Here is a 15346-nt window from a genome sequence, read left to right as displayed (position 1 = left end):
TTAAGAATTGATATTCAGGGGTAAATATCAGTAGAGATAAAGTCCTTGTCAAGCAAGCGATTTGGAGGACTAGATTTCAGATCCCCAGCACTCACATGAAAAGCTGGGCAGGTGTGGTAGGCAGCCTGTAATCCCAATAGATGGGCGGTGGAGGGTGGAGATAGCGGATGGGTAGAGCAAGCTGGCTAGCCGGTCCAGCCAAATGAGTGAGTGCCAGAGTTAGCCAGAGACCTTTTCCTAATAAAGTGGAGCGTGACTGAGGACACTAGTGTCAGCCTCTGCCCGCTTCATACTCACACACACACACACACACAAGTGTGCACCTGCTCACATGCGTGCACCCATCCCCCAGCACATACACTGCGTGCATACACACAAAAACAAATGGATGTTTTATCAGGGTTTTTGTCTAGTAATTTTGGTTCTTTTCTAGAATAATTAAACGTTAGTTCATTATTATAGGGGACTGTAAGGAGATATTAGTGTTGGGTGGGTGGCAGGAAATAGAAAGGAATGAGTCTTTGGAAAGTCACTCATTGTAATTGTATAGTAGAGATGAAATGTATTTAATGCCACCCCTGTCCACTCTCGATCTAAATGCCGGAGCGTGGCTTGGAGAGCTAAACCCTGTCTATCCACTCTCCAGGATGCAGCGTGTGAAATCATGGCCTTCTCCTTTCCAGATCTCTTTGACAACTACATGCAGCAGGATGCTCACGAATTTTTAAATTATTTGCTAAACACTATTGCGGACATCCTGCAGGAAGAGAAGAAACAGGAAAAACAAAACGGGAAATTAAAAAATGGCAACATGAACGAACCTGCAGAGAGTAATAAACCAGAACTCACCTGGGTCCACGAGATCTTTCAGGGAACACTCACCAATGAAACCCGATGCTTGAACTGTGAAACTGTGAGTCCTGGGGGGCAGGGGCAGGGGCGGGAGCAGGGGTGATGATGATGTTCATCTTTCTCGTATATGTGTCTTGAGATATCACACACTTACCGTTGCCGTCAGTACGTGTGGGCCATCCTGTCTAGCATGCCTCTGAAACTGAAGTACAAACTTTTGGAAGCATGGGCTCATCATGATGTCGTCTCAGGTGGGAGGAGCAGAGTGAGGAGGATAGTGTCCTTAGATGTTGGGTTATTTTACTCCATGGACAGATTTTAGGGCTGAACGTTGAAGTATTGAACTAGACTGTGACCCACTTAGTAAGTTTCTCATCATGAAGAGGTCAGGGGTGACATAGGGACCATTGACCTGACTTCTGGGAGTCCGCTGTGGTGCAGCTGGAGGTACAGGACAATTGATTCCGGCTTGTACCAAGTCAACTGGCCAGGTGAGAAGCCTGTCACAGGGTTTTTTGGGGGTTCGGTATCATGTGTGCTTGGTTGCATCTGACACACGGAACGCCCTTGAAGTTAGTTGGGTTTAAGGACATCCTCCCTAGAGAGTGACTCAGAGTGACTTATTTATTTCTTATATTTAACTTAAACTTTAAGAGTGCCTTCATTTTTTTTGCGAAGGGAGAGCCCAGCTGCCTGAGTTTCCAGGCTGGCCCTGATTCTCAGTTTCCCAACCTTGCCATTGAATTGTTGTTTCCTTCTCTGTCTTTGCTGTCCTCATCTGTAAAACAGGGATGATGCGCACACATTGTCCCATTGGTGTCTGGGAAGGATTTGGTGATGTCTGTTAAACGCCAGGCCGACTTGACACACGGCAGAGTGTGTAATGAATGTCATCTGTCCTTGATTCTAACTGCTAACCCCACAGAAAGTCTGTGGCTCTTTAGAGGCCCTAGAGTTTCTTGATTTGGACAGATCTGCCTGAATATGCATTTTTCTGGGGAGATAAGTGGCTTTTAACAGAATCCGCTCGGGGCCCCTTGTCATGGTCTGCCCAGCTGCCGTTAACGGTGCTATCCATCATGGGTGATTTAAACCAGGGCTTTACTTTTTTCCACTTGTAACCTCTTTTAGCCCAAGCAATTTTTATGTGACTGGTTTATAAAGTAGGCATATAAACTAAACATTTATAATAATCATAAATTTATTTTACAACAGTTCTTTGGGGGCCATATAATTTTACCGTTTATTAAAGGTGAAAGCATATTTGCATTCTAATGAGATGAATTTACTTGTTTATTTTTCACACAAAGAATTTGGTAGTGGCTGACTCTTTGATGCCATGGGATTCAGAACATCTTCAGTGTTTTTCAGAGGTGATCAATATTTTGATTTTATAATCAGCAGCGTGGAGAACACTGCTTCACATAAACACAAAGGAAAAAAAAATGACAGAAATATGTTTAGGACCATTTCATATCGTGTTGGAAATTCTGTCCCAATCCTAAGAAAAAATTAATTTAGCAATTTTTTTAATTTTTGCTTTTGAAAGATATGTATATATTTTTTATGTGTACGTGTATATGCCTGTATGAGCTTATGTGTACTACATTCATGTAGATGCCCTTGGAGGACAGAATGGGGTGTTGGAGCCCCAGGTACTGGAGTTATCGGTGGTTGTGAGCTGCCCTGTGTAGGTGTCGGAACACAAATCCAGGTCCTGGACAAGAGCAGTGTTGTGTTCAGAACACACAGCACTCCTGGCCACTAAGCCACCTCTCCAGTCCCCATTTAACAATATTTAAAAGAAGCTGAAGTCAGCAACTTTAAAAAAAAGTTTGATTTTTATAATCAAATATTCTAACACAATCCAAACATATACTAATTTAATACTTACATGCTGAGGAATGATTGCAGAAAAGTATAAAAAAGACTTTGTTTTCTATAATTCAACCACTGTTTTTATGAGAGCAGAAACTTTGTGCAGTATAACACTGCAGTTCGTGAAGTGCAATAGTCTCGGATCTGAGCCCACGTGTTTTGGGCAATGTTCATTGGCATCAGTGAGATGACATGCACAGTGCTAAATGAGTATGTTGTTTGTGCAGGACCCAAATTGCAGTGAAATCTCAGGGCAACAGAGGCGAGGGCCAGCAGAAACACCTCAGGTTCACTATGTGTTTGATTTTGCTTAATTCTGGCCATTGTATGTTCCGAAACTTTTCATTGCTACATTTTCTGCAGCTCTCACATTTAGTTAGGTGAACTCATGTGGGGTCACAATCCACAGTTTAAGAATCGAGCCCCCGAATGGTGAAGGTTTACTCCTCACAGTTCTGGAGGCCGGAGGACTGAGGTCAGGAGGCCAGCTTGATTGGGTTCTGATGTGGGTGCTTGTCTGGTGGAGACAGAGAAAGCAAGCTCTCTCATCCACAAGTGTGGAGGCCCACAAAGATTCCTAGTGAGATCCGAGCTTGCTTTACCCAGCAGGGCTGCATTAGAGGATGGCTTGACCATGTGTGTGGTCACCAGGTATTTGGAATGGTCTGCACTTGGCTGTGCTGGGGGAAGTCTTTGGCTCCACCCCTTGGCATGCCTTTAAAAAGCCCTTTAGAAGAGACAGAAGGGGCTGGTGGATAAGGATCCAGGCCCTCCCCAGGCTGTCCTGTCTTTCTGTCTCTCTCTCCCCACTATATTTCTATCTAAATCTTTCTCACTTCTCCCTACTCAAGAGTTCCCTGATCATAAATGTGGGAGCGGGTCTCCCACACACATGTGTAACCAAAGGCTCCATTTCCACAGACAGTAGCTTTCCTGAGTGGAAAGTCAATGACAGTATTGGGGGGGGGGGTCACAACAGCCCTTTGCAGGTCGTGATCCTTAAACAGCTAAGATATGTAGACTCACACCTAAGTATCAAGAGGGGCAAGAGGCCTTGCATCTTTGACAATCCTTTTAATGTCTTTTTCAATACTACGCCAATCAAGATTTTGATTCGTTTCCTCATAGAAATGGTTAGAAAACATAGATAAGTAGCCGGGCGGTGGTGGCGCACGCCTTTAATCCCAGCACTCGGGAGGCAGAGCCAGGCGGATCTCTGTGAGTTCGAGGCCAGCCTGGACTACCAAGTGAGTTCCAGGAAAGGCGCAAAGCTACACAGAGAAACCCTGTCTCGAAAAACCAAAAAAAAAAAAAAAAAAAAAAAAGAAAACATAGATAAGTCAAAAGAAGACTGAAAATTACAAGTATTCTTCCTATCCAGAGATGAAAAATTTATGGCATTTTCTAAAAAAAAAGTGATTATATTAGTCTAGAGACCGACCCTTGAACATTTGCAAATGTAACCAATGAGGTATTTTTGGCACAAACCTATTTACCTGGATCTCTGCTTTACTTCTTCCCCTCCCTCTTTTCTATCCCTTTTTACTTTTTTTTTTCAGTAAAGTTCAAGTGGATGTGAAAATAGAGAAAAGTGCAATGCATTGTGTGTGTGTGTGTGTGTGTGTGTGAGAGAGAGAGAGAGAGAGAGAGAAAGAGAGAGAGAGGCAGAGACAGACAGACAGAGAGAGAGACAGAGACAGAGAGACAGACAGAGAGACAGAGAGAGAGAGACAGAGACAGAGAGTCACAGAGAGAGATGGGGAGAGAGAGAGAGAGAGAGAGAGAGAGAGAGAGAGAGAGAGAGAGAGAGAGAGGTCTAGGATTGATGACAGCTAACTCTTTGGCTCATCTTCATCTTCTCTCCATCCACACCTCTCTTCTCTCAACGTGGTTTATTTTTTAAGCAAATCCCAGAGACCATTTCGCTTGTACTTGGTTTATTATCTGTATATATCATTCAAAGATAAGTCTTTTTTAAAGCGCAATACCATTTTCACACCTCAAAATAATTTCACCATTATTCACTCAGTGTTGAAGTCTGACTATGTCCTGTTCTTGTAGCAGTGGGTTAATTATATTTTTTAATTTCCATTTTCATGTGTGTGTGTTACGTGTGTGGGTATGTGTGTTGGAGGGGTCAGTGCATGTGAGTGCACATGCATGTGGAGGCCTAAACAATGTTAGAATCACCTTCCATCACGCTTCCACCTCATTCCTTCAGGAAGGGTCTCTCGGTCAAGTTCAGAGCTCACTGAGGAAGGGTCTCTTAGTCAAACCCAGAGCTCACTGATCCAGCTGATCTCTGGAACCAGCTTGCTTTGGGGATCCCCTTTCTTTTGTTTTCAAGGCAAGAGTTCTAAGTGGGTTACCATGAGCACTCAGCCTTTAAGTGGGTTCTGGGAATTCCAATTCCGAGTCCTTCTGCTTACACAGCAAGTGAATATCACTGAGCCATCTTCCCAGGGCAAAAGTTGGTTAATCTACGATCCATATAGCAGTATGTGTGTTAATCTATAATTTATCCCCACCTTCCTTCCCCTCTTGTGATTAATTTGTTTTGAGAAATCAGGTTGTTTGTCCTGTAGTATTTCCTACATTTTGAAAATATCTTTGTGGTGTTATTTACCTAATTAAAAAAGTTTAAATTACATTTGTGTGTGTGTGCATGTGTGCGTGTGCATGTGTGTGTGTGTGCAGGTGCCAAGGTGGTAGTGGGAGGTCAGAGGACAGCTTTCAGATGTCAATCCTCTCCTTCTACCATGCGGGTCATCAGGTTTGGTAGCAAGAGCCTTTACTACGTCCCTCCCCCAAGCCATCTCGCTGGCTCCTCATTTACCTAACTTTTACAATAAAATGCCAGCAGTTACCTAGTAGATCTGTTTCTGAAAAGACTTTTGCCCATGCGTACCAAAAGACTCACTTGCAAAGGAAGGCTTGGGGCAGCATTTTATCTAATTCTTTTCCCACACAATATATTTTGATCATTTTTCCCCCTCCCCCAACTTCTCCCAGACCATTCCCATCTCTCTATTCACCCAGCTTCATGTTCTTTCTTGCTCTCTCCTGAAACAAAACAAAACTAACCAAAAACTGAAAATCAAAACGAGCAAGAAGCCAATAAGACAAAAAAAGAAAAAAATAAATAAATAAAAAACCAACAAAACAAAATAAAACCAAGAGGAAACAAAAAGCCCATAAAACCCCATGGTGTCAGATTTGTGTTGGCCAACCACTCCTGGGTGTGGGACCTACGCTAGAGTGTGGCTGATATGCACAGTGACACTCTGCTGGAGAAAGCTGGTTTTGGAGCAGCAATTTTAAACCAAAACCTTGCCCATGTCACCAACACGTAGAGTTAGAAATAGAGCGTTGCCCATACCCTGTCACCCTCAGCTTCTGTGAAATTTTATTTTTCTCCCATTCTCACCGATACCTTCGAGTTCGTCCTTATTTTCTGTTTTATATATTACCAGTACTTGCTTTGCAGTTTTTAAGAGTGTTTATTTTTATTATTTTTAGTTATGTGTAGGTGTGTGTGTCTGAATGTGGGTGCAAGTGCCCATGGAGGCCTGCGGCATCTGAGCCTGTGGAGCTGGAGTTAGGGACGGTGAGCTGCCTGATGTGGGTGCTGTGGTAATGAACTTGAGTCCTCTGAAAAAAGCAGCGAGGGCCCTTAACTGAGAGCCATCTCTCCAGCCCCCTGCTTTGAAGTTTTAGATATAATATTTCTGCATGTTTATTCCTAGACATGTACTTAATTCTGCACATTTATGCTTGTGTGTGTGTGTGTGTGTGTGTGTGTGTGAAGTCATATACTATAGTCTTCTGATTTGTTTTTCTCATGCTTTTGTGATTCAGTATTTGTTTGTATATAGTGTGGTCCATTGTTTTTTACTGTTGTTTAGCATTTTATTTCGGAGTATACCACAGCTTATTTTTCCATTCTTTGATGATATGTCTGGTGTTTAGGTTTTTCTGAGACCAACATTGCTGGAAACCTTCTCATCCACATCGTGTGTGTGTGTGTGTGTGTGTGTGTGTGTGTGTGTGTGTGTGTGAACTTCTCTCTAGGGTATCCCCTCGGGCATGGAATTGCTGGTCATTGGACACACACCTCTTCAGGTGTACTAGGTAAAAAGTCGATGGTTTCTAATGTGATGGGAATGAGCTTGGTAGATTTACTCAGGAGAACCCTGCTTCGTGTTCTCGTAGTAACCGAGCTTGCTCGTTGTCTCTTACGTACATCTCGGATTTTGAGATGTGACGGTTTGTTTAACGTTTTGCCGCTGGTTTTTAGTGAAATTGACTTGGATTTTTCCTTTCTCGTAGCGTGCTTGTGTGTTTTGGGAATCAGCATTATTTGCAAAATCGCTTTTCTATGGAAGAGTTCGCAATCATTCTGACGTCTCTCTCCTGTGCATGTCCGCCAGGACTTCTCTTGGCACTCTTCAGATTCCTGGTCCCGTTTGGCCTGTTCTTGTTTATATGAACGGCCACGTGGCCTTTTGTGTCTTGGTTCCTTTGGTTAGGATCCCTGGTGAGATTCACTGTATCACCGCATGGTACTTCATTCTTTATCACTGCCATGTGGTGACTTAGTGCATGAATGTCATGGTTTATTAACCTACTTTATGGTTGATGGCTATGTGGTTATTTTTACTTTGGGGCAACTGTGAACAGTGCTGCCATGGATCTTATGATACATAAAATCTAGCCATAGAATCCAAAATTTCCTATGAATTTATACTCTGTCTCATGAAAATAGATTTATGAGATGGCAGATTATGATATGTTTATCATTGATATCATTAGAATGTGTCCAGTTCCCAAGATGTTATACCAGTTTCCACCTTTTATGAGCATTCTATTTCTTTCTTTTTTTTTTTTTTTTGTATTAGTGTATACATGTGTGTATGCATGTGTGCACAGCCAGGCGTGTATGGGCACTTACGGAGACCAGAGGAGGATGTCAGATGTCTTCCTCTATTGCATTGTGTCTTGGTCTCTGGAGACAGAGTCTCTTACTGAGCCAAGAGCTTGTTGGTTCTCCCCCAGGCTGGTGGCTAGCAAGCTGCAGTAATCACTTAGTGTGGCATTGTGGGCACGCATGGCTGCCTGCGCCTGCTTCTTGTGCGGCCGCTAGAGTTCTGAACAGAGGTCTTCATGCTTGCGAGAAAGTGCCGTTACCCAGTGAGCCGCCTCCTCAGCATGTGTGAGAGCACTCTCAGCCCTTCAGCCCCTCCTCTAACATCACCTTTGCTGTCCAGTGGCTGGGTAAGTGTTCTTATAGCCAGCGAATGTCTTTCCGGCACATACTGCTGTGTAAAGCTAAGTGCTTACTCTGTGCTTCTGCCATAGAACCAGATCCAAGGGCCAAGATGAATAACTGGTTATATAACTGTGATCACAAAACCCTGTGAAGGAAGCACAGACTATTCTATGTGCGTAAGAGGCAGAAAGCAGAGCAGTGTGGCATTGTGCTGTGTGGTTGCCGCTGGGAAGCCTGCACCTCATCTGCAACCTGGCTCCTCCTCTGAGGTTGTAATTTAACACTGTTTGTAACCCGACCCTGGCAGTATTCGGTGTGGATTTTCAGGATGATTCTGATAATAGGCTCCATCATATTTATAGCTTAAAAAAAACTACGAACAGAACAAATATTGCACTAAATGCTCATGCTGTAGAAGTTACTACATAGCCTTATTTCCCAAAGGCCCAGACAGGAACCTGTATACAAAGATTCCACCCCAATTCTTTAATTATATGGAAGCATTTGTATAATGGGATTCCAACTGTTTATATTTTATAGTCTACAAGTATGTCTTTCTGGAGGATAGAAACAGTCTTTTAAAATTGATTTTGAACATTCCTACTGGGGTTAGAGAGATGTTCAGCAGCTAAGAACACCAGCTGCTCTGGCAGAAGACCCAGGTTTGGTTCCAGCACCCACATGGCTGCTCACAACCATCTGTAGCTCCAGTTCTAGGGGAATCTAACGCCCTCTTCTGTCCTTGTTGGGCACTGTATGCACACGGTATACTTACATCCATGTAGGCAAAACACTCAAAATAAAAATAAACAAGGGCTGGAGAGATGAATTAGAGATTAAGAGTACTTACTACTCTTGCCAAGGACCTGGGTTTGAATTTAAGCACCTACATGGTAACTCACAAATGTCTGTAACTCCAGTTCTAGTGGATCTGAAGCCCCTTTCTGACTTCTGTGGGCACCAAGTATGAACGTGATGCACAGCCAGACATGCTTGCAAAACACCTGTGCAGCATAAAATAATAATAAAAGTGGAAACAAAATTAAAAACCTGCATGTTTATTTATTATTATTTAAAGTGATATATAATGCTATATAAATTGTACTACAACATGATGCTTTGAAACTGTGTACATTATATAAAGCAAATCTGAATAATTAGTGTATCCACTGTTTCAAATACTTATCATTTCTTTGTGGCACAACATTCAAAATCCAGATAGAACAAACTTTAAAAAAAGACACCCCCCCCCCCCCCGATAAATCATTTGAGACAAGAGTATATATAGGTTTATTTATTTTTCTTTCTCTGGTTACTTGGATAGTCCCCTCTATTTTCTTAGATCCCAGAACTGGACAGACTCTTAGGAAACATCTAATCCTTGTTTTACCAGTGCCCGGGGTGTCTTCTGTGATGTCCCAGCCAGTTGGTCACCATCATCCACTGGACCCTGGCCAGAGGCAGGGAAGCCAATCTCCCAAGGATGCATTCCATTTTTAGCCAGGCTTACTTGTTAGAAAGCCTTGGACTTTCTAAGAAAGTGCATGGCCTGTAGGCTTTTCCTGCTGTTGAAGTGCAGGACTAGGTTTCATGCAGCATCTCGTGAGCCCTAAGGATCTAACTTTCCTTTGGGAACCCCCTTTGAGGACTGTCCTAGGGCAGGCTGTGCACTCACTAAAATCAGAATTGCCAAAGCCCCCCTTGTGAAATCTCACAGTGGGTTAAACGACCCTAGATCCCCAGTAGCAAATTAGCCTGGAGGGCACCTTTGTCCCCACCCCAACCCCTTGTTCCTCCAGTTGTGGGAAACCTCTGTGTCAGTCTTCAAGTTCCGAAACAATGGCTGATTTTCTGCCAGGTCTCTCTTGGCAAAGCGTTTCCTGGGATTGCAGTGCAGAAGTCAAATGAAGGACTTATGGAGACAAATGCTCTCCTCTGCTGTGGAGGGGCTATTTCAAGGGGGTAATCAGGGCTCCCTTGTCCACATAACCTTGACAAAGGCACTTCTGGATTTGAGATTTCAGGATTTTTCCACTAACCATTCCCTTGGTTATTCCTTTGTTTGCCTCCTAAAATTTATTAGGCCGGTTGGAGGTTAATCTTGCTGTTGTTTATTTGAATTCTTCCTCTTTTTATGTTCGGCTGAGTTTTTTGCCTTGCACATCCGTGGCTTTTCAGAGCTTCTCCGTGGCATTACGACATATTTATATTTGCTGCTGGAGCCAAACTAATGTGCAAAGACCTGTCTTATTAGCAGTACCAAGTCTACAGCTCTTACTGCCTGGTTTGCAGAGGTCCATAGTACTCCGGCCGAGCTTCTGAGAGCTCCACAGATGGGGGCTGAGGCAGGAGGGAGGCCAAGCCTTCAGACGGGAGCAGGAGCTGCCTTCCCCTGACCAACCTTGGGTACCAGCCAGGGCAATGTCATCGTGGCAGAGACCTAATGAGCTGTCACCTTTCCCACTAACCCCGGAATCAGGGGAGCTAGAAGCACATTTAAAGATGACCTCATTTGTTCATGATGTATGTGTATGGCCAATAGGCTGATTTCTTCTATTTATTGAATTATAGATATTTAAAACTGAACAAATAGGGTCTCTTTCTCCTCCTTTTAAAGGTGAGGGGTTTTTTTTGGGGGGGCGGTGTGAGGGGGAAGGACACCAGGCTCAGACCTAAGGGAAGAAAGGAGAAGCGTCTGTCGGCTGTTCATGCTGAGAGTGTTGGAATTTCTTAGTGATGTGTTTCCTTGGAGACAAGCTGTATTTTCCCTTAGACCAGTTCCTTGTGGGGGAAGAATATGCTTTCCTGGCAGCTTGCTTGAAGAAGAGAACCCTTCCTCCCCTCAAAAAAAAAAAAAACCCTCCAACCACACCCGACCAAAAAGCTGAACAACCCCTCCTTGTCAAAATTTTAAACACCTCCACCGTGTATTTTTTATTTATTTATTGATTTTTTTACTGTGCCTCATTTGGACTGGGACTTCCTGGGGCTGGGATAGAGAAAAGTCCAGATGGGAAGGTGTGTCAGGCTTTGGTACCCCCCTATCCCCCCAACCCCTGCTTCCCCCAGGGCTGACTTACTAAGCAGAACATTATCACTCCTATCCTGGGAGCTCTCTGCATTCAGAACTGAGAACGGTCAGCAACTTTCTTCAGTTTCTTAATGAGATTCCACCTTTCTCCCGCAGCTGTCAAACAGAAAAGATTTGCATCCCGTCCCACAAAATATTGTCTTTCCCTGCCTCTCTGTACCCCATCCTGCAGATTTTTGGTGTGATTCCACTTGGCCATAATCCTTTTATCTTCTCCCAGGGAAGGGCTGTTTCAGTTAAGAGAGTGCTTTACCAATTTAAATATATAGTATTTGTGGGCTAATGTAAAAAGGGAAATATGAAACAAAAGGAAAATGATCCATATCTTTGCCTCTGAGAGGCCACTGATTTAGCTCTCTTTCTATTTCTTCAGTTTTTCTTCAGTTGAGTAATTCATGTAGTATGTATTTATTGGGTACCTGTTGCACACTGGAAATGATGTCAGGTACTAAGAAGAGCACTTACAAAAGATGGTCCCTGCTCTTCTGTCTATGAATATGCATGTTTAAACTGCGAATCCGCCTTTAACTACAAGCGGTACCATCATCACCACCACCATCATCATCATCATCATTACCATCACTACTATCACCACCACCATCATCATCATTACCACCTCCATCATCACCACCACCACCATCATCATCACCATCATCACCACTACCACCACCACCATCATCATCATCATCATCATTATCATCATCACCATCACTACCATCACCATCATCACCACCACCACCACCACCACCACCACCATCATCATCATCATCACCATCACTACCATCACCATCATCACCACCATCACATCATCACCACCACCACCACCACCACCACCACCATCACCACCACCACCACCACCCCCATCATCACCACCATCACATCATCACCACCACCACCATCATCACCACCACCACCAATACCATCATGATGACTGTTGCCACCATCACCACTAGTATCAGGCTGGCCAATCTCTGAGTCTGTGGTCTGGTCTACAGAGCAAGTTCCAGGAAAGCCAGGGCTACACAGAAACCCTGTCTCAAAAAACAAACAAACAAATAAATAAACAAAACAACAACAACAACAACAACAACAACAACAACAACAAAAGAATTCTCTTCCTTTTGCCTCTGCTCTTGAAGGTTTTATTTGTGACATGTAAAGATTCTGCATTGATAAGGTTTCTTTGGGCATGTTAAAGGTGGTGTTTCACTGTCTTCTGACCTCCGTGGGTGAAACCTCAACTACTGCTTGAATCATTGTCCTGTATGCGATGTTTCTTTTTTCCTTCTGTAAACTTATAACTTGCTCTTTGTCTTTGGATCCCGACAATTGGTCTTTGATATTTCTTGACAGGCATTCTTTGTTTCTGGTCTCTCTTGGTGATTGTTGAGTTTCTTGAATTTATTTATATGTATACATTTCATCAAACCAAGGCACTGTTCAGTCATTATTTCTCAGATAGTTTTTCTACTTAGTTCTCTCTCTGCCCTCTTCTAGGGCTTTGGCTGTCTGTATAGTCATTCCAAAGGCCCTGAACATTTGTTAATCCTTCTCCTTTATTTATGACTGCAGAATTCCCATTGATAGGTCAAGTTCACGTAACCCCTTCCCTCAATCTCCAGTTTGCTGGAGATTCATCCTGTTTATTTTTCAGTTCTATAAATTTCTGTGATTTCTATTTTATTGTTTTGTTTTTCCTCTAGTCTGCCTCACCCCCCTTGTTTTTTATTTATTTATTTATTTTTTATTTTAGACAGGATCTCTTTTATTATGTAGTTCTGGTCATCCTGGAACTCTCTCTGTAGACCAGGCTGACTTCAAACCCACAGAGATCTGTCTGCCTCTGCCTCCTGAGTCCTGGGGTTAAAGGTGTACACCACCACCTGACTCCTTTTTTAATTTATTACAAGCATCTTTCTTTCTTCCTCTCTCTCTCTCTTTCTTTATTTTTGAGACAGGATTTCTCTGTGTAGTCCTGGCTGTCCTGGAACTCACTTTTATTTTTGTTTTCAAGACAAGGTCTCACTATATAACCCTGGTTGGCCTAGAAAGATGTGTAGACCAGGCTGTCCTTGAATTCATAGAGGGCCTCCTGCCTCTGCCTCCCAAGTGCTGAGTTAAAGGCGTGTGCCACCATGCCCTGCCACAAGTGTGTTTTCTTTTATTTTGCTGAAGATGGATATAACAGTGTCTTTGTTTGTTTGTTTTCTTTTTCTCCTTTCTTGCCATGGTATTGGGGATTGAGTTTAGAGGGGTTTCTCTTTAAAATCCTCGGCTGCTAATCCTAACATTGGGTCATCCCAGGGTTGGTCTTAGTCAGTTTTTCCTTGTCTTAGAATATCTTATATTTTCCCATCTCTTTGTGTGCTGTAAGCTTGAGTCTTGTAGAGAACCCTGAGACGTTAAGTTGCAGAGATTCTGGATTCTGTTATTCTTCTTCAATGAATATTAGTTTTCCTTAGTTTTTGTATTTTGTTTATCTTGGACTGAAACCAGAAATTCTGCCTGTTGGGTGGCAGTTTGAATATTGGGTCTGCTGAGTGCATTGAGGGTGCTCTGTGCATGTGGAGCTCAGTGGTCAGTCAGGTGTGGGCAAATCTGAAGAACGATCTCAGACTTGCTCCTTTCTGGTGAACATGATTTCTCAGATTCGAGTCTCCTCACCCCCAGACCAGAAAGACTGCATTTTGCCCAACAGACACCCAGGCAAAGATAGCAACCCATGATCCCTTTCTATCTGTCACTCTGTACAACTCTTCCTTCAGGGAGGTATTGTCTATATTCATTCTCTAACACCTTTCGAGGCCTCCTTCTTATGGATGGTTACCTGAGTATATAATTACCTGCAGGGATTTATAGCTTTTTGGAAGCATGTTAATAAACTAGGATCTTAGTTACCATCAAAGCCAACCTTCCGAGCTTTAGTAAGGAAAATAGGAAATATGTAATGTCTTGTGGTACTATCAATCCTCTGTTGTTTGCTATCAGCACCCTCATAGCTCTGAGGCTGGAGTGCAACCATCAAGTGTTACTGTAATTCCTGTAATACGTGTTGGCTTAGGGTCAACTGATTTAGGTTGGACTTGGCTGAAGCTGGCTTATTCCTGTGTCATAAGTTGGCTGGGGGCTTTACTTTAAATGAGTGTCAGAGTTGAGACCCAATTCCTGGGGTCTTCTGCTTTCTTCCTGAATGCAAGGTCAGCCTGGGCTTAGCTTTCTTTTTTTTTTTTTTTTTTTTTGCTTCAAGAAAAAGTTTCTCTGTGTAGCCCAGGCTGTCCTGGAATTCACTCTATAGCCCAGGCTGTCCTTGAACTCACAGAAATATGCCTGCCTCTGCCTCCTGAATACTGGGATTAAAGGCATGTGCCACCAACACACAGCTCCTGGGTTTAGCATTCTGATGGTGATGGCAGAAGTACAAGAAAGCAGATTCATGGGGCTGGAGAGATGATTCAGCAGTTAAGAGCACTGGCTGCTTTTTTTTTCTCAGAGGACCCAGGTTTGATTCCCAGAACCTGGTGGGTTACAACTGTTTATAACCCTAGTTCCTGGGACCCGACCGACCCCTTCTGTTAGTCTGTGCAGGCACCAGAAACACATGGAATGCACAGAAAAACATGTAGGCAAAACACTCATACACATAAAATAAAATGAATTTTTAAAAAAGGGAAAGCAGTTTTAGCAATGTTTGTCCAAGCCTCTGCTTATAATGTGCCTTCTAACGTCTCCTCGGGCCAAGCCAAGTTACAGGGCTGCACTCGGATTCAAGAAAGGGGAAACAGCTGGATGCTCTGGTGCATGGCTGCCTGTCTACAATCCTCTAGAATCCCAGCACTCATGGGGCTGAGGCATGAGGATCAAGAATTCAGTTCAAGGCCAGGCTTGACTGCATAGTGAATCACTGTCTCAAAATCTCTCTCTCTCTCATACACACACACACACACACACACACACACACACACACACACACACACACGGATGGCTTCCACCACAGCAGGGGTAAATGCTCTGCACAGTTAAATCAGGTGACAGGGAACCAGAAAGGCTGTCCATACCTTTTAAACAGACTTGGAGTTAGTGAACAGAATTGTGTAGCCTACTTTTTTCATTTAATGTAACTACCATGTAGCCAACCATTTCTAGCTCTGTGAACATTTTAAGCCATTAAACATTTTACCTCTCCTCCATTTACTGAATGCTTTGGCTGCCCTGGAACTCTCTATGTGGACCAGCCTGACCTCAAACTCTGCCTGTCT

The 15346-nt window shown here is 43.3% G+C and overlaps 1 protein-coding gene across 1 annotated transcript in view; it reads left to right on the top strand.

The window, feature by feature from the left end:
• The window catches only part of Usp46 (ubiquitin specific peptidase 46), a 75681-nt gene that overhangs the window by 37853 nt on the left and 22482 nt on the right, over positions 1–15346 (top strand). The window contains exon 4 of the mRNA XM_059276010.1: positions 684–913. Coding sequence (XP_059131993.1) covers positions 684–913 — 230 coding nt within the window. The remainder of the gene's footprint in view (positions 1–683; positions 914–15346) is intronic.

The sequence above is a fragment of the Peromyscus eremicus genome, chromosome 10 (assembly GCF_949786415.1).
Source record: "Peromyscus eremicus chromosome 10, PerEre_H2_v1, whole genome shotgun sequence".
Taxonomy (NCBI): Eukaryota; Metazoa; Chordata; class Mammalia; order Rodentia; family Cricetidae; genus Peromyscus; species Peromyscus eremicus.
Note: the sequence above shows the minus strand (reverse complement) of the source record. Positions and strands in the feature narration are given on the sequence as shown.